At 33.5% G+C, this 20,990-nt stretch overlaps 5 protein-coding genes across 5 annotated transcripts; 2 read left to right on the top strand and 3 right to left on the bottom strand.

Moving 5' to 3' along the window:
- Window positions 1–165: 165 nt before the first annotated feature.
- On the top strand, window positions 166–4,602 carry LOC124433809 (dentin sialophosphoprotein-like). Its single transcript, XM_046983600.1, has 7 exons — window positions 166–1,320; window positions 1,442–1,492; window positions 1,606–1,743; window positions 1,850–2,271; window positions 2,680–2,759; window positions 2,898–3,183; window positions 3,568–4,602. The coding sequence occupies exons 1-7, from the start codon at window positions 1,126–1,128 to the stop codon at window positions 4,139–4,141; spliced, it is 1,746 nt and encodes a 581-aa protein (XP_046839556.1). The 5' UTR covers window positions 166–1,125; the 3' UTR covers window positions 4,142–4,602.
- A 109-nt stretch (window positions 4,603–4,711) lies between these two features.
- LOC124433812 (ubiquitin-conjugating enzyme E2 G1-like) lies at window positions 4,712–8,439 on the bottom strand. Its single transcript, XM_046983602.1, has 5 exons — window positions 8,227–8,439; window positions 8,011–8,113; window positions 7,177–7,274; window positions 6,916–7,094; window positions 4,712–6,185 (listed from the first exon to the last, which is right to left on the bottom strand). The coding sequence occupies exons 1-5, from the start codon at window positions 8,273–8,275 to the stop codon at window positions 6,105–6,107; spliced, it is 510 nt and encodes a 169-aa protein (XP_046839558.1). The 5' UTR covers window positions 8,276–8,439; the 3' UTR covers window positions 4,712–6,104.
- A 468-nt stretch (window positions 8,440–8,907) lies between these two features.
- LOC124433811 (NFATC2-interacting protein-like) lies at window positions 8,908–12,158 on the bottom strand. The gene is given in 7 exon segments (XM_046983601.1): window positions 8,908–9,402; window positions 9,619–9,692; window positions 9,695–9,736; window positions 10,246–10,405; window positions 11,040–11,163; window positions 11,484–11,802; window positions 11,874–12,158. Coding segments are annotated over 6 exon segments (840 nt in total). The 5' UTR covers window positions 11,762–11,802; window positions 11,874–12,158; the 3' UTR covers window positions 8,908–9,240.
- A 54-nt stretch (window positions 12,159–12,212) lies between these two features.
- Window positions 12,213–14,465, top strand: LOC124433813 (vitamin K epoxide reductase complex subunit 1-like). The gene is made up of 3 exons (XM_046983603.1): window positions 12,213–12,489; window positions 12,731–12,840; window positions 14,131–14,465. Exons 1-3 carry the CDS (start codon window positions 12,308–12,310, stop codon window positions 14,343–14,345), a joined length of 507 nt encoding a protein of 168 aa, XP_046839559.1. The 5' UTR covers window positions 12,213–12,307; the 3' UTR covers window positions 14,346–14,465.
- Window positions 14,466–14,498: 33 nt separating this feature from the next.
- On the bottom strand, window positions 14,499–20,883 carry LOC124433808 (uncharacterized protein YMR196W-like). The gene is made up of 14 exons (XM_046983599.1): window positions 20,486–20,883; window positions 19,858–20,027; window positions 19,110–19,283; window positions 18,613–18,938; window positions 18,172–18,448; window positions 17,685–17,908; window positions 17,247–17,515; window positions 17,058–17,128; window positions 16,908–16,957; window positions 16,395–16,588; window positions 16,066–16,228; window positions 15,511–15,787; window positions 15,158–15,434; window positions 14,499–14,768 (listed from the first exon to the last, which is right to left on the bottom strand). Exons 1-14 carry the CDS (start codon window positions 20,674–20,676, stop codon window positions 14,690–14,692), a joined length of 2,742 nt encoding a protein of 913 aa, XP_046839555.1. The 5' UTR covers window positions 20,677–20,883; the 3' UTR covers window positions 14,499–14,689.
- Between the last annotated feature and the right edge of the window lie 107 nt (window positions 20,884–20,990).

Raw genomic sequence — 20,990 nt, 5'->3', positions numbered from 1 at the left:
CTATTTTACATAAACCACAGGAGCGTTAGAACATAATTGTCCTAGGTTTGCAACGTCGTTTTCTGATGGTACAAAGACATTACTTGTTGGTAAAAGGGTTTCATAATCGCTGCGTATTGAGATTTGGCTTGCATCACTCACACACCCGTCATTAACTGTCATTTCTTGAATAACAGTGACGTTACCCTCCGATTCTAGAGTGTTGGTGACATTACCAACCAATGACTGAGTGTTATTAACATCTGCCCATAATTCAATTCGGGTAACGTCACTCGCAGATGGTTGAACATTGATGACGTTATCCATAAATGATACATTGTTGATAACGTTATCCGTAGATGATTGAGTGTTTGCAAGGTTATCTGTCGATATACGAGAAACGTCACTTCTGGTAACTTCGATGGTCGTTGCACTTGTGTTAGTTATGTAATGCGTAGAAACTTGAGTAGCAGTCATTTTGTTCATTGACAGTTGAGGTTTTATGACGTTGAATGTCGATGGATGTGTCGTGTTAAAATGATTTGTTGATTGTGGAACTGAAGCAACATAACAAGGAATGCAATAATTCAATGCTTGAGAACATGAAATGTCTATTATCTCTAAATAGAAAATGATCTTGGTTGGCAGACATGTCCACCAATCTTTTGTTCACATCTTTAAAATCTTCGCCATGAGCAACATGCGAAACGAACATATTTTCGTATATTCTCGGCATAAATAACTACTGTCCGATTCCATGTCAACAGATTGGGCCTTCGCTACATCAGAAACTCCCATCCTTTTTGCTCTTTCTTCAAACTCAGAAAACTTTGAACGACGATCTTCCTCTCTTTTGAGCAGTTGTATTTTTGCACAGCATCATTGCCGTTGTTTTTCCTCTGATGATCAATCCATCCCTTTCGCTTGAAGTTCCTATTTTCTTGATTAAATTATTTTATCGTAAATTTTACTTGGTTGTTTTGGTTTGATTTATCACACTTTTTCGCAATGCAATGAATAAGACGGTGGAAACACGATTTTGATTGCTTACGCGTTTACTTTGCATAAATTGCGCATAGTTGGCAGCAGTATTTGTTGTCAGCGGTATAATTTACGAGGGAAAGTTAAATTAAAAAAATAATAAATATGGCTGGCACGAGAAGTAGTACGAAGATGTCTTTAAGACACTGTAGAAAGTCAAAAAATTGTTCGAAATTTACACCAGAGACAGAAGATGAATCACAAATGTGCGTGATATGCTTGGATAAAATTTCTTGTCGAGGAAAACTCGGCTCATGTCAACATTGGTTTTGTTTTGATTGTATTTACGAATGGTCCAAAGTAAGTATCGGACTACCGAGATAGACGACCTTACGAGATACTATATTTGAATTCTCTATTCTCTTTAGTTTAAACGAGCAAAAAATTTATTTGCAATTTACATAATAACATTTTTATTCAGAACACAAATACATGTCCTATATGTAAAAAGAAATTCAGATGTATTACGAAGGTAATGTTTGTCACTTGTCAGTTGTCAGTGAGTGAGCATGCTCTTTGAAAAATTTGACGACTCTTGAGCAAACTTCAATTCTCAGCTAAGAAGTGAAACTTAATAATCTACAGACGCATTTGAATCCAGGAAAATCTCCAATATTGAAAGTTCGAGTGAAAGATGTAGAGCAAAATGTTTCTGTAAATGATGATGAATTTGCGTGGCAGGACTTTGAATCTTCTGATGTAAATGAAAATTTCACTTATGAGGTAAGATATTCTTAAGTTGTTCTGTACTGCTTAAAATTTGTCTGTTTTTGCATCAATATTTTATGGGGTTTTGAAGATTTATTATTTTTAATTTGAAATATGCTAGAACATGTATGATGATACATTTAACATACCAATGGAAATTCAAACCCAACAGTCAGCATCCTCCGAGGAGACATATGATGACGATGATGACGACGATGATGATGATAGTACATCTGGTGATATTGTATCTTATGTTGGTACATCCGATGATACATCTGATGATAGTACATTTTATAGTACATCTGATGATAGTACATCTGATGATACAGATCATGATGATGATGCAGAGTCTGATGCTGACATGTGTAGCTTGTGGAAGAATAAAAATCAAGAGAAGTTGAATGATTATCACATGAGCTATTTCAAGAGGAACGATAACAAAATATCAGAATCTGAGGAGGATTTTCATCAAACTCATTCATCAAGCTATGATGATCATGATTACAATTGTTTGCTCAATTTTCATCAAAGAAATTCTTCAAGGTTTAACTTATACATATTTTTGATTTTCACTAGTCCAAATTAAGATATTTCTTGAAAGTAGTTTTTACATCAGATGATTTCTGATAAAGACACAAGACAGGAAAACATAAGGACTTCAGTTTCAATATTTGCAACTCCTTTTAAAGAGACTAGACTGGAGTATACAATGACTCAAATTTTAACATTAGATCATTCACAAGGAAGATACTAGGCTGGAGTAAGAAAATATTCTTGATAGTCAAACTCAGAGTATCAGCAGATATCTGATCTTGCTAACAAAGATGTTCTAACATTAATACTTTCTACAGCAGCAACTTGTGAATAAAAACAATACATGAAAACTAAATCTTATAGTATGCCTTATTTGTATCAAGTCAGTATCTATGATTTAACCTGATGCCATTTTAGGAAGAATATTATTCTCACGGATACGCGTTCTAATGGTGAACCATATGAAAATAAGCAAGAAACTATGAAGGAATCAAAAGGTGTGTTTCGTTTACGATAAAATAATAATTCTCGATTATTAATAAATAACCTGCTAAACTATGTCCGTCAATACATCGTGTTCTACTGCTGATTAACCAATGAAAATATCTAATTTACACAAGAATATTTTAACGCAGGAGATAAAAGAAAAGAATCTGATAATCGTGAAAGAAGTTTGAGAGGAACCTCGTCCACCAATTCTCGTGACAAAAAACAACAGAGAAGAAAAACAACTGCCACATTCAATACAATAAATACTGCAGACAAAAAGAATTATAACTTAAGAAATACGTCAAACGGTGTGAAAGGCAAATGGCTTAGTTCTAACTCAACATGCACATCAACATTTCATGGTGTAACAAGGAACGGTCCAAGTATAGCTTTTAACAATCAACAAGATACGTTTGAAATAGAAAACATCAGGTACTTTTTTGGATAAAAATAACTAAAGTCTCATACATTTAAAATATGCAGCAGAATTCGCAACAAGTGTTTGTGGTTAAGCTTGTTTTACGATTGCTCCTACTGGAACAAGCGCAAATTAAATAAATTTGTGAATGCCAAAATTTATTTAAAAAGAATAATAGAAATTGTAAGACAGTGCAACGATCCAAAGACTTTACACAAACACAACATTCATGCATGTAATCGTTGAGAGAAGTTAAAATTTATACAACGCGATGAAAGCTGGGGGTGTTTCATGATTGTCACACTGGCAGTCTGCTAAACTTCAATTTCCTAAGTTGTGATGAATTGTTTAGTCAATGTTTCTTTATTTTACTTTAATTGTTCTTTTTAAATCTTTAGTGATGACGAGTTACATAAAATGGATGTAGACGAAGAAAGCAGATTATCAAAAAAGAAAGGAAAGATAAGAAGTGAATGGAAATCTCAACATGAAAACGACACTCAAAGGGGATTAAGATGTGCCATAACGAGAAACGGGTCAAGGGAGAACAGAGAAAAGACAACGCGAAACCGATCGCTGTCAACACGAAAATCAACGCAATCAAAAGAAAACGCATCATTATTCGTACGAAATCAACGAATGTCCACGCGAAATGGTAAAAATTTGACACAGAATGGCAACGCTTCCACAAGTATGTCGACACAAAATGCAACAAGGTCTACAAAAAATTCATCGCGTTCAACAAGACTTGCAGTGATGCTGAAAGAAAACAATGTATCTTTAACACCAGAAAAAGTTTTATCATCAGAAGAACCGGTTGTTGCAAAGAAGCGAAAACACAAGAAAATTAAGTTTCCATTTGATAGCGAATCAGAAAGCACGGAAGATTCCTGGACTCCACCGAGGAAAATGGGAAACAAAAGGTCTTCATCACACATATTCAAAGAAACGCAAAATAATTTGGATGGGTAGACGTTTATGTTTATTAAAAAATACTGCAATATTTAAAATCATTACACGTTAAAAATAGTTAGGAAAGATTATATATTATACATCATGACATCATACCATCAGAGGTATTACTCGAAAATATCTGAAACGATGATTTCTACGCCATATTTGAAGTCACGTGATCGCTGCCATTGCTTGTCACGAATTGAAGAAATAGCTTATTTTTGTCGAATGGTTTCTTGTTCTTTAAATTATAAAAGATAAAAGCAAACTATCTAAAGAAACCAACAAACACTTTTTCGCTCGCGTTTTTGTGTTCAAGGATTAATGCGACAAATTATAGCCGTCTTTATCCACAAAAACATAAGTTTTCGTTCCAGGTGTCTCGAAGTCATTGTAGAGTTTTGCAAGTTGTACATTAAAGTTATTGTGACATAAGTAGCTCAAAAAAATTGTCAATAAAATTAAATGAATTGTTAAAACTGATTGTGGCCTTCAAAGGAAGATGATTGTCACTTAGAATCACTTATTAATTGGTGAGACAATGTAGGAATCGTGATTTTCTTTGAGTAGAGTAAACAAAACCACATATGACAAAAAAACACAAGAGAAAATACCTATTTTATTCATAACAAATGTACAAGAGTTTACTGGTGCTAAATGCATTACAATATAAACACGTCAAACATTCATTCACTAGTCATTTTACTATCAGTATGTATGTGATGGGGAGGGAAAGATGCAGCACACCGCTGGAAGGTACGATACATTCATACGAACAAAAAATGTTTTGTTTGTGACTATATAAAGTCTTAGCTTGTTTCCGTTACAAGCTAACATGAGGGAAGAAGAAATAATGTTGTACTTTATGTTTCATTACAAACAGTAACATTTTCATACAATTGTACAGGTATCTCAAAAGTACTTAAATACCTAAAGCGGGCAGAGCAAAAATAAAAAGGGGACTACGAGTAATCAAAGTATACAACGACAAAACCATTAACCATGAGCAGAACAGCTTCTTTCAAAACGTTATTCTAATAATTATTAAACATTTTTCCAAATACTTTTACATAAATTAATTTTTCAAGGAACGGAGCAACTCTTTCGTTCAAAGAATTAGAGTTCAACATGACCATGAATTATTTTGTTCGTATGAATGGCCGTGTACATGAAACATTCTATGTTTAATATTTTAAACAAAGCTAGAATGTATATTTTGTAATATCAAAATCATCTGAGCAAACAAAAGGTTTGTACACAGGTACCGCTCTAACCCTCCTTCCAGACTATGTTTAAGTTTACAAGAAGTCTTATAATATGTTGTTGCATATTTAACTAGCCAAAAGACCGTTTCTAAATCTTCATGAAAAAATTTGTGTTACAAATAAAAGTTATAAAAAATGTAACCAATGTTTCCCAGTACGTGGTCGACAAATTACTAATTACTTAAATTTTCATGCCGTATGCATCCAACCCTGAGACTTAAAAATACTCTCTGACTTTGTATCTTTCACAAAAATGCTCGACTTTGAATAAAATTGCAATAGAGAGCAAGTGTTCAAAGTTTTAAACAAATAGTTGCTTGACATCAGTTTGGCACATACTTCACAACATATTTCATACAAAACGATCTAGGTTACTAACCAACTATGAGGGAAAACTTATCTTAACCCAATGTCAAAATACCACCATCTATAAACATACACACAGCAAAATTTCTAAACATACACACAGCAAAATTTCAGCAAAATTTCAATGCTACAATTGATGTATATATACGCAAGTTTAAATGAGGAAATTATAAAAACACTTCTTTGTCCTTTCATAAAGAATTAAGTAATTTCACGTATAAATAAAAAGAGAACATTATAATCTTTAGATTTCTCATAGATTTCACAAACATTTAAATGCATTTCCCTTTGCAGCCCCAAGGTACATCGTCGTCTTCAGACCTTATCAATCACATCCCTATTTTTCTACATTATAAATTTTCTTGACTCCGTCTTACGCAACGTTGAACGCGTTTCCTAAAAGCGCCATTATAGTCCTCTCGCCATTCTTTCTGTCAAGAAGAAAGGAAGCAAGTTCGTAATGCTTCAAACTGAAAACGCAATTACTGGAAATTTTAAGTACATTTTTATCTTTTACTCAATTGTTATCTTCATGGCTTCATGGTCAAACTGGCGAACGAAAAACGTCAAAAAGAAAGTTTTGTGAAAAAAAGAAGAAACTAATTTCCATTTGCTGCATTTGACGTAACCATTAGCATGAAAAACAATTAAAAAAGTATTAAATAAAATATTTATGTAATAAATAAATTGACAGGGTGCCTGGATAGTTTTAGTTATTTTAAATAAGCAAGATGCTGTTTCATCATCTAGCTGAAGTTAAACCCAATGTCAAAGTTTTGGACAGTCAAAACGTAAGGTCTTGTAAAGAGCTTAAAGTCTCATATAGTATATATTCAAAATTTTGAATCTGCTTGCCAACCAATGAAGTTGGAGGCTAGAATTTATGTCATTAGATTTAAATTGCATTAAATATGCAATTTAAGTGCTTAATTCTGAATATTTGAAATCAATTCTTGACACTTAACAAACAAATTAAAATTTTTTGCAATAAGTTGTTGAAAACCCATAGTATATCCACAATTGTGAAGTGTCAATTATGTCAAAACAACAACCACATCACAACTTATACCCAATAACTAATATCATTTGTCAAAGACACATGCCAAACAAACCCAATAAATCAATCATACATTTGTATAGAAATTAATTATAAGTACTTACCGCTGCATCAACATTTGCTGGAGATTCATCATTAGGATCAGTGATCATCGATATGACACTCATCAATATTGATTCAACTGTATGTACAGGTAACCATCTCTCTGATGCAGTTTCATAACCAAATTTATCCTCTCCAGGTTCATGTAAGATGGAAATACAAACATCACCATTCTTGTGAACTGTAAAAGCCAAAACTTCCTTTATTAGACTGCCCATATTTGATAAGATGAATCAAATGCAAGCAAAAAACAACATACGTACCATTTGGATGCCAAATTTCGGAAGTAAATTTCATTTTTGGTGGTTTTTGTGGATATTCCTTAGGAAAGTGCAATTCTGCTCTGAAAAAACCTCCTTCACTGAAACAAGCAAGAGTAAATAACTATAAAAACTATAAATTTATTCTTAATACTTAACACAAATGCTTAGCAGAGTGATATTAAAAGAGCGATAAAAAATTATCAAATGAGGTTGAGCATGATACCCAAAACTATCCAGGCAGAGGCTGGCATTATCAGCCAAAGCTGTGGGTCAATGCAGGTAACACCAACAACCAGGAAATATTCATAGGTGGCTAACCAATCGAAACCAAATTTGTTTATACAGTGAATAATAAGTATATTTATAAAATATATAATTAGTTTCCTGGATGAATATTTGACTAAAATTTTAAAATCAAAACCAGTACGATAATTGTCATTGTTTAAGATAAACAATGAAAATATAACAAAATTTTGCTGTCCCAAATTTTCACTCGTTTTTAATATTTCTTTTGTAAACACATCAAAATATATTAAAGTGCCAGAAGATGGTTATTCAGGCAAGACGTAAATAGTTTTCATAAGGAAACGTGGTTTTACTGTTGAAATTATCATTACACCGATGTTAGACGATGTTAGAATTACGTTAAACCTGTTTAAAACACGGATCGTGATGATGTGAATATTAATTGAAGGATTTTAATAAGTTTAAAATGCACGAAGTTGGCATTTTAAAGAAATACGAGGGGAATTTTGCTATGGGTAAAAATGAAGCTCTTTTGATATTTAAATGTAATTCGACAGGTAGAATAAATCAAAATAAAATTATTCTTACTAGAAAGTATCTGGAGGTCCGAATATCGTCACTTCCCATTTGAACAAATCTTCATCGTCAATAAGGCCAGCTGAGAATCCTTCTGTACCTTTTCTGTTCAATTCTAAAAACGTAGAAAAATTAGGTTAAATAGAAAAAGCTCAAGGGTCAACTTTCTTGTTGCCCATTGTACCAACAAAAATTTTTAACGTTAATAAAACCATATTCGTAAAAAACCTTTTAATTGCTTCTTTAACAGCAAAGCTGCTTGATCCGTGCCGCTCATTTATACTCCAAGCAGTTAAAAACAAAAAGACTGCCTTGAAAATAATACAGAAATTCAAACTGCAAAGTCGTATGTCCAGTTTAGCACCACAATAGAAAATTTTTCGAAGCACAGCGCTTGCGCACTACGATTCACACATGTAAAATGTTTACGATGGCGACTTCCTGTAAAATATAAAATTACATACACATAAATTTTGAAGAAGCAAACCTTCTCCCTCTCTCCCTAAAAAAACTCGAGGTTCTACGTGCCTTTAGATTGACTTTTTAAGTGTCGATATAAGACAGAAAAGCATACAAGTTTTACAACACCTACTTCTGTCCTGTATCAGTTTCTAAACCTACATATTTCAAAAAAGCAAGAGAAGTCACTTCCACATTCTCCACACTTGTCCCCCCTGTGAAATGCAGAGAGTCAGTTTTTGTCCAACTGCGTTTTTAAATGCTCTTTGTACACAAACTTACAATTCAACCAAAATACTTTTGCACCAGAACGACTGAATCAACTAATATTCAGTCAGAAAACACAAATCAAATCAAATCAAATCAAAAGTTTTCACAAGGAAACTTCCATGATGTATTACTAAGTAATGATTACCTAAAAAGTATAAAGATTTTGGAATACACTAAAAATAAACGCTGAAATTGCAATATAACTTTATTATATTAAAATATGGTATGTACATAATCCCCGCCCTCCTTGCTTTCAATTCGATAACGAAAAGAAAAAATTCTTTCCGAAAAGAATTAAAGAAATTTTGGTCTCGTAGAAATTTTTGCATTCGAAGAAATGATCGCCATAATTTTTGATCTAAACTATTTTACTAGATTAATTCCTCTATCACCATTCTCGTCTCTTTAAATTGTCTTGGAAAGAAAAGAAATTATGTTGTATTTAAAACTATTACTCCAAAACACGAGAGATTAATCCAGAAGTGCAATATGCAGGTAGAAAATCAATTGTTCCTATATCAACTTGACATCTACAGCATTTTCATCATCCATATCAAGATCATTCGGGGTCTGTTCTGGCATAATTTTTTCGCCATCAAAGAAGAATTTCAACTTGGATAAAGGCAATTGACGAAACTCAGCGTAGAGTTGCATTATTCTCCCGAGAGATTTGTTCTATAAGCCAAATAACCAAAGTTTATCATTGAAAAACTGTTTATAGGATAAAGATGATTGTAGATACTTCTTTATGCTCCTACTGAGTTGATTTAAACAGATTAAATTTAACGGAAATCATGATAGCTGGGAACACAGAGAAAAACATCAAATATTCAACAACGGGCAGTTAATTCTCAACATTGATACCTCGTTCTTATATTTCAAACAACTAACCTTTAACGCTTTGAAATGCTTCACTGATTTGCTCTCCGATCCTTGTATTTTGATATTTACAATATTCTCACTCATTTCAACGGGTCATCTATCGTTGCACGATTAACGACAACGCAATCTGATTAAAAACAGTTGAAACCCTTTAGTAACTAACTTTTTCACCCATTAATAAATTGGAAGGTATTTATATGTTCCATCATAGTCTTAGTAAGGTGTATGTCAAACTTAAGTATTTATATTCACGTTTAGTATCTTTATCTGGAGTGATTGAATACTGAAACTTCGAACTTGAGTCCTTATGTACTTCAGTCTAGTGATTTCATTAAAAGTGATCTTATGATAAAACTTGAGTCCTTATGTACTTCAGTCTAGTGATTTCATTAAAAGTGATCTTATGATAAAACTTGAGTCCTTATGTACTTCAGTCTAGTGATTTCATTAAAAGTGATCTTATGATAAAACTTGAGTACTTATAGACATTAGTGCAATTTCTTCATCAGAAGTTATCTAATAATTGCATCTAATAGACCACTTTGTTTACTTCAGAAAGTAATTTTAAATTGAAATTTAAGAGGTGAAACCTTAGTTGATTTCTCAATGCTTGAATGTAATAAAATATCACCTCACCTATAATGTCAGCAACACTCAAATTAACTTTACTTGGTGTATCAGTGAATTTTAGCATCTGCAAATTTCCAAGTCCATCAGTAAAGGAGAGCGAAATCACATCTGTAGTCACTTCGTGCATTGCTGCCAAATTATTGAATATTTCTTCAAATGTTTCATTCTAAAGTCAGAAAAAAATATTGATTTAATAAGATCTGATATCACTATAAATGTAAACTATTCAAAATTTTCAAGAACATTTAAGACTTGAATTTTAAAATCAAACCACACCTGAATAAAGCTGATATCTACATCAAAACTAAATTTTTAACATTACACATGCATTCCTAGATGATGAAGATGCTACATTGCAATATAACAAGACATGCATTTAAACATCACTAAACTGAAATGCTGATAAGATGGAAAAGATAGAAAGTCACCATTTTCAATTGGAATCGTCGTACACCATTTCGAGTTCTTATGCGAACTGTCATCTTATGTTGGAAGTTATTTGGACTACCATCGTTGTCACCAACATCAAAAACATTAGGTGTAGCAGCAACTGGTGATGCTACATCTTGTTTCTGTAAAAATTGCAGGTATCGCATTTTTTCACCAACAGTTCTAAGGCACATTAAATAAAAGAAACATGAACTATATTAAATGGTAATAATATAAAACAACATGTAATGATATTACATGAAACATCTAAAATAAACCAGAACATTAGGCAAAAACATGTATAAAGCATAATTTCATATTACACCAAACCCAATAATCTTTTTACAGAGCAATTTTTTATTATTTGCTACCTTGATAATTTTTGCTTGCCGACTTGGTCCTGATGTAGGAGCATTTGTATTCGAAGGAGGAGGTGTCAAAGGCCTTGGAAGTTCATCAAAATCGTCATCACATATTTCATGTATATCATATTTCCTACACACATTTCAAGACAACACATGTATTGTATAGAAAATCAAAAGAAATATTTGTAAATTCGAACAAAATTTTTTTTATCTTTTACAGTTTTACATTAATTGTTGACTGTTGTAAACATCATAAACAATGAAAGATGGGATTCGAACAAGGGCTGATTTTGTCCACAAAGATTGTTACCAGAATGGAAGAAAGTACTATTGACTTCCTTCTTGGCGAGATGCATGGAGTCTATCTTGGAATATTGAAAAATTGCAAAAATGTGAGAGAATGATAATACAATTTAGTATGAACACTAAAAAACACTAGGCATGAATTACTTTAACGCATCTCCTTGCTTTCCATTCTCACTGTCGCTTGAAGAAGATGATGTATCTGACGAACTGCTACTGCTACATGTGTCTTTTTTTCCTCTTCGTCGTCCTTTCTTCTTTTTCAGAATAGGAGCGTCGTCCTCGTCTGAACTATCCCCAACAGTTTTAGTTTTTACTAGTAACTTCTTATTTGAATCAGGCTTAAACGTCAATTCAACTGTATTATTGTATTGAAATATATTATTTGAACTTGAACTGTTTCCTGTTCGTTTTTTTGGTGGCATTTTGATTGCAAACGTTTGCAAGATGCTCTCAATTCTGAATTCTACACAAAAGATAGTACAAAAAACGTTTAGCCATAGGTAAAGTACTTCACATCAGGAGACTTGCATTTACTATTATTCAAGCATCTCAATTCTTTATTTCATCTTTACAGCTGTCATGTCGTTTTATCAAATCATCGTGCTTCGAATTAAAGCGCCATCTTACACCACGAGCCGGGGGGTGAGGAGCATACATCATGGACGGGGGAGTCCAAAAACTAATTTTTTAATTATATTATAAAACCAACATAATTTTTATAAATTGTTCCATTTTTACACATTTTTTTCATTTGTTGCTTAATTAATAAATAATTGCAAAAGTTTTTGAGTCCACCATCTTAAAAATTAAAATTACAAATTTTACATCACACAATTTCGCATTTTGCCATTCATAAATTCTGTATCAGCTGTTTGTGTGACACAATAAGTGTCAATGACAAAGACAACACAACAAACCATTCAATACTAAGAGAAAGGACGCGGATGATCTAGGTGTGCATACAAATCATGACTTCGATCTATCCCAAGTTCTACTTTGTAAGGGACTTTCGAATATTTTTATGTTTTATCGGAGTTATCCTGTCTTTTTATGCGCTTTATGTGGAATTAAAGAAGAAAAATGATAAGTCATTCACGGCTTTATGCGACATCAACTCCAAAATGAGCTGTTCTAAAGTGTTTTCCTCCAAGTATGTCTTATATTAATTTTATCAAATAGTTAGAAAATAAATGTATGAGACAAAAAGGAAGTCCAAACCAGCAATGCAAGTAAAAACAATGCACTTTCTGAACAGAGGTAATTTATGTGTTATTTTCACCTGAGAACTTTTCCTGTAAGTCACCTTAAAAAGTAGCATCAAATAGAACTCTGTGACAGTTTAGTGACCAAAATCAAAAGCTCACTGTACCATGCATGGTATTAACTTTTAGATATGGTACTGGATTTGGACTAGTTGAGCCATTGTTTGGAAAAGACTCGATGTTCAATGTTCCCAACAGTATTTATGGAATTACCTTCTATGCATTGATATTCATTCTTGGTAAGCCCTGGCAATTTTATCTATTCACAGTCAGAAGCATTGAAATATTCACTTTCACTTGTCAGAGTTCTTATTTTGGAGGCAAATATTGAGTGCACCATAATTTAAACCATACATGTACCATAATTTAAACCATACACACACCATAATTTAAACCATACACACACCATAATTTAAACCATACACACACCTTAATTTAAACCATACACACACCATAATTTAAACCATACATGTACCATAATTTAAACCATACACACACCATAATTTAAACCATACACACACCATAATTTAAACCATACACGCACCATAATTTAAACCATACACGTACCATAATTTAAACCATACACACACCATAATTTAAACCATACACACACCTTAATTTAAACCATACACACACCATAATTTAAACCATACATGTACCATAATTTAAACCATACACACACCATAATTTAAACCATACATGTACCATAATTTAAACCATACACACACCATAATTTAAACCATACACACACCATAATTTAAACCATACACGCCATAATTTAAACCATACACGCACCATAATTTAAACCATACACACACCATAATTTAAACCATACACACACCTTAATTTAAACCATACACACACCATAATTTAAACCATACATGTACCATAATTTAAACCATACACACACCATAATTTAAACCATACACACACCATAATTTAAACCATACACACACCATAATTTAAACCATACACGCACCATAATTTAAACCATACACACACCATAATTTAAACCATACACGTACCATAATTTAAACCATACATGTACCATAATTTAAACCATACACACACCATAATTTAAACCATACACGTACCATAATTTAAACCATACACACACCATAATTTAAACCATACACACACCATAATTTAAACCATACACACACCATAATTTAAACCATACACGCACCATAATTTAAACCATACACACACCATAATTTAAACCATACACGTACCATAATTTAAACCATACACACACCATAATTTAAACCATACACACACCATAATTTAAACCATACACACACCATAATTTAAACCATACACGTACCATAATTTAAACCATACACACACCATAATTTAAACCATACACACACCATAATTTAAACTATGCTTGCACCATAATTTAAACCGTGAAACAAGAAATAACAAACACATAAACCCAGCTCAATAATGTCAAATATCCGCTTATCTTCACATGTGAATTTTGCAAGAACTCATTTTATTGTAATTATATCTATAATCTGTCATTGCAGGATTTTTTAATGGAAAAACAATTGCTTGGTTGTCAACAGCATCATGTGGCCTTTCATGCATTGGTTGTGTGTACTTGGCATATATATTGTACTTTGTATTGGAGGATTTTTGTGTTGTGTGTGTGTCAACATATGCTGTTAATGGATTTCTCTTAACGTTGAGCATTTATCATCAAATTCAACTTCCTGAAAATGGTAGACTTCATGGGGACTAAAACAATGAATAAATTTTTCCATCGTCACTTATAAACACAAACCATATGAATGTACAGCTGTCAAAGAATGTATATTTTTTATTGCAAAAGATGTTACATAAAACAAATTTTAAACTTGTTTCAATGCTGTGACATCAAAGTAAAATATTTGTCTTCATAGATAAATTAAATTTACTGTTGATCACCCAATGTTTTTTAACACTCACTTTCTTATGATCTGATTCATCTCTAGTTATTTTCAAGAAAAACTGGATTGGCTATAATGGCCTTGATTCATATGTAAATTAAACTACAAACATGCTGGCATAAACCATTCTCTAAAGTTTCACTCCACATTAAAACTGCTAAGGCTGACTTTCTTCTCGATCAGCAGCAATTTTGTCAAAACAACGTGTGATAACAGCCGTCCATCCAGTTTGATGACTAAATTTAAACAACATTGGATTTAGATACCTGACTAAAACAATAAACAACTAAACCTTTTAATGCCTTTGCAGGTAGACTTTTTGGAGTGTACAGGGAGTGACAACTCATGAAAAATTAGTTTTATCCTCCTACTGAAATTTTTCACAGCTTCAATAAATATTTTAACCCGACTCCTTGGTTTGGTGACGTCTTACGTCACATCATTTTCCGCTTATCGCACCAACCAATAAAAAATTGAAAATCTGTTTGTGAACCCTTCAATTATCATGCATATTCTTATAAATCAAGCAATACTAATCTTCATAATAGATATGTTGAAAAACCAACGAATACTTTACCTTAATTCCATTTGACAAAGAATGAAAAGCATGTTTTACGTAGCTTACCTTGCTCCACAACCTCGCCCGGTATCACCATCAAAAAATTCATAAAAAAGAACAAGATTTTTCCAATGTTCATCCTCGGCGTATCTCTTGTCATCCCCATGACATGGTCTGCGTCCCTTCTCGTCCGCTAAAAATATTCCCGCAAGACGATTACGAATTTCGATGCTCACTTCACGAAGTCTCATGAGTTTACCAGACCCAGTCGGACATTCTATGGTAAAATCTTTGCCAAAATAATAGTCGTATCTCTCAAGACACTCCACAAGAAGATAATTCACTGCAAGAAACCACAATTATTAAATAAACAAACTCATTGAACGTTCGGAAGTAGTATAAAGATGAGTGTGACATACCACAAAGCCAAATAGGTCCTCTCCAATTACTATTACCACCAAACATGTATGTATTTGACTCTCCTGAAACATACTCAACACGATGTACTTCACCTTGCACGTTAACTTCGAATGGATTATCCTTATGGTAGCGAGATAAAGCACGTATTCCGTACGGTGAAAGAAATTCTTCTTCATGAAGCAAATGTTTGAGCACCGACCGTAGTTTATCTGGAGAAGGAATGGCGAGTAAATGGTGATAACTTGAATCTCCGTCCACTCTGACATCAAAGGTGATCTAAGGAAATAAAATCTAACTCAGAACGATTTTATTTATGTTTTGTATTATAACGTAATATTTTTGTACTAAAATACCTTAAATAAGTAGTAGCTACAATCAGTTTAAAAATATAACCAGTTGATGAATATATGAATATAATCAGTTGATGAATAGAAGACGGAACAAGTGAAGAATTTTTAGTCCGTTTCTCATTCTTCGACATCAAAGAGGAAATTTGACCAGGCAAAATGTGTATACTTCGAAAATCACCATGTTTAAATGTCATCACAACAAACCTCCTCCTTTAAATCTTCCCTGTTCTTTAAGAACCAATCCATTCGCTTTTTGAAACCAGGAAGTTTATTCACGTATTCGTCATTTATTACAAGACATGCGTACAACGGTATGAGACCAACCATGGATCTCACGCGTAGTCGAGCTTCACAATGATCATCAAGTCTATGAAGAGTTTATAAAGTAAAGACGTTATCTTTCTCTCTTTTGTTCATTCATCACTACTTACAATGATAAGCGTTATCTTTTTTATAAACTATTTCTTCTCATGTGTGAGAAAAGAATCGCTAACAGATCGTCCACTAAGTAATTACAATATCAACCAACATACCGCAATTGATCATAGTAGAATCCATCTTCCTCATCCCACAATCCTTTGTGGTTCATCGCGTCAGAAATTTCCACAAAATGTTCGAAAAATTTTGAAGCCATATCTTCATAGCTGGGATCGCTCCACACAGCTAGTTCCAAGGCAATAGACAACATAATTATGCAATAGAATGCCATCCACGCTGTGCCATCCGCCTAAAATTATATTCATAAAATAAGAAAACGTATGAATTTTGTTTAGAAAACGGCGATATGATTTGTCATCGGATTTCCCGAAACTTATGATATACATAATTCAATTCTGCAACTACGAACAAAAATTGATTTCCCTTTTCATGTTTATTTTGTAATTCCTTACGTTTTACATCGATTGTTCAAAATAAAAAGTTTCTCAACTCTAAATTCTCAACTCATAGTACTTTAACATCACGAAAAACACAGGATTCATATGGAGACAATCATGCAGTATGGTGTGAAAACAACATCTTTAATTATAAAAGCAATAAAAAATTACCTGTTCCAAATGACCGCCAGTAGGAAGCGGCTTAGACCTATCAAAGACACCTAAAAATAATCATAAAATGTTTTAAAATCTTTAATGAATATTATTTTGCTTCTACAAATCCATAGTCGACTAGATGGACGTACAAATCTATGACCTTACCGATGTTATCAAGACCCAAAAATCCACCACCAAAAATATTTTGACCGTTTGGGTCTTTTCTATTCACCCACCTACAAAAAATATTTTTTCCAATTTGACTTCTCCAGTGTATGAGCTTATATAGCTAGTCAAGGTACAGAAGAACTAATAACTTCTCGAAAATATCATGTTTCATGTGAATACACTTACCAAGTAAAATTCAACAAAAGTTTTTGAAAACATCGTGCTAGAAATAAGTTGTCTCGCTGTCCTTTAGGCCCTGACATTTTATATACAGAGAGACATGCCCACGCGTGAACAGGAGGATTAACATCACTCAAAGCAAACTCGTACGCAGGCAATTGACCATTTGGGGACATGTACCATTCCCGAAGAAAAAGAAGAAGTTGAGACTTTGCAAACTCTGGGTCGATTTTAGCCATTGGAATCATGTGAAAGGCAAGATCCCAAGAAGCATACTATAAAATAATCAACATATATAAGAATGAAGAAACAATAAGACGGTCGCGATAAGAGAATTTTGCCGAGAGTTCTATCGATGTTCATCACAATAATGAAAGGTTGCAAAAGGATGCATAGGCAATAGTTGAAATGTTTTGATATTATTCGTAATAGTAAGTAAAATACCCAAGGATATTCCCATTTGTCTGGCATCGATATAATGTCTCTGTTGAAAAGATTTCTCCACTCCGTCTGAGAATTGCGCCCGCTTGCTCGTCTTGCAGGGGGCGAAGGTTGTTCTGGATCACCCTCTAACCAATCTTTAATGATGTAATGATAAAATTGCTTTGTCCATAATAATCCAGCATATGATTGTCTCGCTACGAGTCTTTCATCTGAGTTCAGTGAATCTAAAAAATTGCGTTTGAAGGAGAGGCAGTAAAAAAGCTGATACTTGAGGTAACATATCAGTAAAATTAAACAATATGAATTTTTGATAAAATATATAATACTTAATAAATTATATACTTATCAGGTATAGACCATTGTTGGGTACCAATGGTTAGTACCAATGGTTTATAACAAAGGTTGATATACGCCTGTACACAACAAAGAGATTTTTCACTTATACTAATATACTTGACCTTTATTGACAAGGGAAAACCTTATTTACCTGGAATGACTTTATCATAAAATGCATCTGCATCATCCTTTCTAGTTTGGAAAATCTTTTCAAAGTCAGCACCAAATGGTTCCTGCCCAGCTTCCTTTGCAATCGTAAGACGACATCGCAGTACACGTTCCTCTCCTCCTGGGATGTCTAACACATGATGCGCAGCAACCTTTGTGCCTTTCCCTGAAGGACACACAGCTTCTGTTTCATCATTGATGATGTAACGATGAAAAGCATCTTTTGTATAAGGAGTGTATTGAGCAATGTTGAAGAGTTTCTAAAATGATTGAAATGTAAAACAGTAGTTAGTTTTTGATGTTACAAGGAATCGTACACATTGAGAGCATTTAATTTTTTTAGTTATAAAAGAATTGAGACTTTTCACTAGACTGGGACATCATATGATACGTATTGACACTTAAATATTATACAAATACTAACCTCAGAATTTGTTTCATTTTCCGTGAAAAGCAACACAGGTGCCTTCCCTTTTGTTGATCCCTCAAAATCACACACAAATTCTTGCAATACATCATGTTTTGTCCTTACACGTCCCTCACCATCCTGACTAATCTTTGCTTTCATTGTACAACCTTCATGTTTACATCCCCATATCCAAGTGTTTCTGAACCAAAGTGTGGGCAACACATGGATAGTAGCTGCTTCTGATCCCCTGTTGCTAATGGTTATATTTATTAAGATATCGTCAGGAGAATTCTTAGCATATTCTGCCATCACATCCCAATACCTACTATCATCAAATACACCTGTGAATGAAAGCAATAAAAAATGGGTGACTTGACAAAAGCAATGTACTCACATTGTATTTTATTGTTTACATATGACAAAATCACTAAGAAAATCACGGAAGCTTTTGCAGCTTTTGTTTTGCAAAATTTTTGCCAGTTTACTAATTCATATATAAAAAAGATACTTACCAGTATCACACAGTTCAAATTCCAAATCATGAACACTCCTTTTCCTATTTTCTTCAACAAGCCAGCCATATGGAAACTCATTTTGTGGGTATTTGTACAACGCTTTCATATAGCTGTGAGTTGGCAGTGAATCAAGATAATAATAGCATTCTTTTACATCTTCCCCATGGTTACCTGATAAAGAATAAGAATAAGAATTTACAACATTGTGCTGCAACTTAACACCAGTAAGCTTAGGCACCTGGCACTTTCAGACTGGTGAGCTAAGATACCTGGCACTTCATACCAGTTACCTGAGGTACCTGGCACTTCACACCATTTACCTGAGGTACCTGGCACTTCACACCAGTTAGCTGGAGGTACCTGGCACTTCACACCATTTAGCTGGGGTACCTGGCACTTCACACCAGTTACCTGAGGTACCTGGCACTTCACACCAGTTAGCTGGAGGTACCTGGTGCTTCTTACCAGTTAGCTGAAGTACCTAGCACTTCACACCAGTTGGCTGGTGTATTTAGCATCTCGCACCCAGTAAATTGTTGTGTAATAATTTACATACTGCTTGCAGAAAATAGTTCATTACTTGATATTTCAAAGGAGCATTGATTACTTGGCCAATGGTTTAAGCAGCATCTACATATTTGCAGAAATTCTTTCAACACCAAAATTTTAGTTGCTTTGCTCAGTTTTATCAAGCACTGTATATGAAATCAATACTTTATAGTGGAAGACAATTAAATCTCAAAACCTTCAGGTCCTGTCAAGCCAAACAATCTTTCTTTTAAAATAGGATCTCTTCCATTCCACAAAGCAAGGGCAAAACAAAGTCGGCATTGTCTGTCCGTTATACCCAGCAATCCATCTTCACCCCAACGATATGCTCGAGATCGTGCTTGGTCATGGGAGAAATAGTCCCAACTAAATTTACAAGTAAATTACTAAATTTTGTCGAGTAAATGATAAAGAAACTACATGATAACAATTTGAAGAAGTTTTAAATCTGATAAAATACAATTTTTAATTGATGAACACTAGATTTCTATAGGTAAGGTCATATTCTAGACGAATCTATAGACAATTTTAATTATTCATATTGGCATTGGCACAGTTTCTAAACAAGACATGTTTAGTGAAAAATGGCAGCAAGTTATGTAACTCATGGACAACTTATATACGTATGTCTGATGGTTCTTTCGTTTCATGTTGAAAAATGGAAAATAATTCAGATAGAACCCAGCGAACATCGTAGTTTTGACATCTCTTTCAACTATAGATCAAAATTTTACCGACCATTCAAAATTTGCATGAATGATTTCAGTACTGAGCACTTTTAACGAATATTTTCAATCATTAGAAGCTGAGCCTCATCAACCTACCATCCACCATCTGCTGAATAGTCTTCTCGAACTGTTCCCCATTGCCGTTCTGACAAATAAGGACCCCAGCGCTTCCAATTCTGTTTCCGCTCCTTGTCTTCCTGAAGTCGCAGAATTTCAGGACTACATTGTGACCATATCGAAGTCTTTGTGTTTGTGCGTACAAATGGATTTCTTGAACGTGAACTCATTTCATTCAAAATGTTTAGTTACCAGTTACCACAAGGTTGTTGTTCTTGTTATATAGAGTGTATCACAAAACAGGAAGTATGTGTGACAGTGCTTGATTTTGAGTCGCAATCGCTTTGTTCAGCCGATTGGAAATAGAAATTACACACTAACATGTAATTACATAATTTAAGATTAAAATATGTGTCTCCCTGACTCTCTCAAGCTATTCAAATATAATATATGTCTCTCTCAAGTGCGATGTTCCGATTGGCTCATGTTGCACGAATGGATATAAATGTCTTTACATGTGATTTAGAATTTCCCAACCCTCCCA

The sequence above is a fragment of the Xenia sp. Carnegie-2017 genome, unplaced genomic scaffold (assembly GCF_021976095.1).
Source record: "Xenia sp. Carnegie-2017 unplaced genomic scaffold, XeniaSp_v1 HiC_scaffold_14, whole genome shotgun sequence".
NCBI classification, from domain to species: domain Eukaryota; kingdom Metazoa; phylum Cnidaria; class Anthozoa; order Malacalcyonacea; family Xeniidae; genus Xenia; species Xenia sp. Carnegie-2017.
This window is presented reverse-complemented; position numbering and strand designations above follow the sequence as displayed.

Coding starts and splice junctions, on each gene's coding strand:
- LOC124433812 (XM_046983602.1), bottom strand. CDS start 8,275: ATGAGCGGCACGGATCAAGCAGCTTTGCTGTTAAAGAAGCAATTAAAA. Junction 8,114..8,226: donor GTTAAAGAAGCAATTAAAAG/GTTTTTTACGAA, acceptor CTACGTTTTTAG/AATTGAACAGAAAAGGTACA. Junction 6,186..6,915: donor CAGCAAATGTTGATGCAGCG/GTAAGTACTTAT, acceptor TCTTCTTGACAG/AAAGAATGGCGAGAGGACTA.
- LOC124433813 (XM_046983603.1), top strand. CDS start 12,308: ATGACTTCGATCTATCCCAAGTTCTACTTTGTAAGGGACTTTCGAATA. Junction 12,490..12,730: donor TCTAAAGTGTTTTCCTCCAA/GTATGTCTTATA, acceptor ATTAACTTTTAG/ATATGGTACTGGATTTGGAC. Junction 12,841..14,130: donor TGCATTGATATTCATTCTTG/GTAAGCCCTGGC, acceptor CTGTCATTGCAG/GATTTTTTAATGGAAAAACA.
- LOC124433809 (XM_046983600.1), top strand. CDS start 1,126: ATGGCTGGCACGAGAAGTAGTACGAAGATGTCTTTAAGACACTGTAGA. Junction 1,744..1,849: donor ATGAAAATTTCACTTATGAG/GTAAGATATTCT, acceptor GAAATATGCTAG/AACATGTATGATGATACATT. Junction 2,272..2,679: donor CATCAAAGAAATTCTTCAAG/GTTTAACTTATA, acceptor ATGCCATTTTAG/GAAGAATATTATTCTCACGG.
- LOC124433808 (XM_046983599.1), bottom strand. CDS start 20,676: ATGAGTTCACGTTCAAGAAATCCATTTGTACGCACAAACACAAAGACT. Junction 16,589..16,907: donor CTGGCGGTCATTTGGAACAG/GTAATTTTTTAT, acceptor ATATAATTTTAG/GCGGATGGCACAGCGTGGAT. Junction 16,229..16,394: donor TTCTACTATGATCAATTGCG/GTATGTTGGTTG, acceptor AACTCTTCATAG/ACTTGATGATCATTGTGAAG.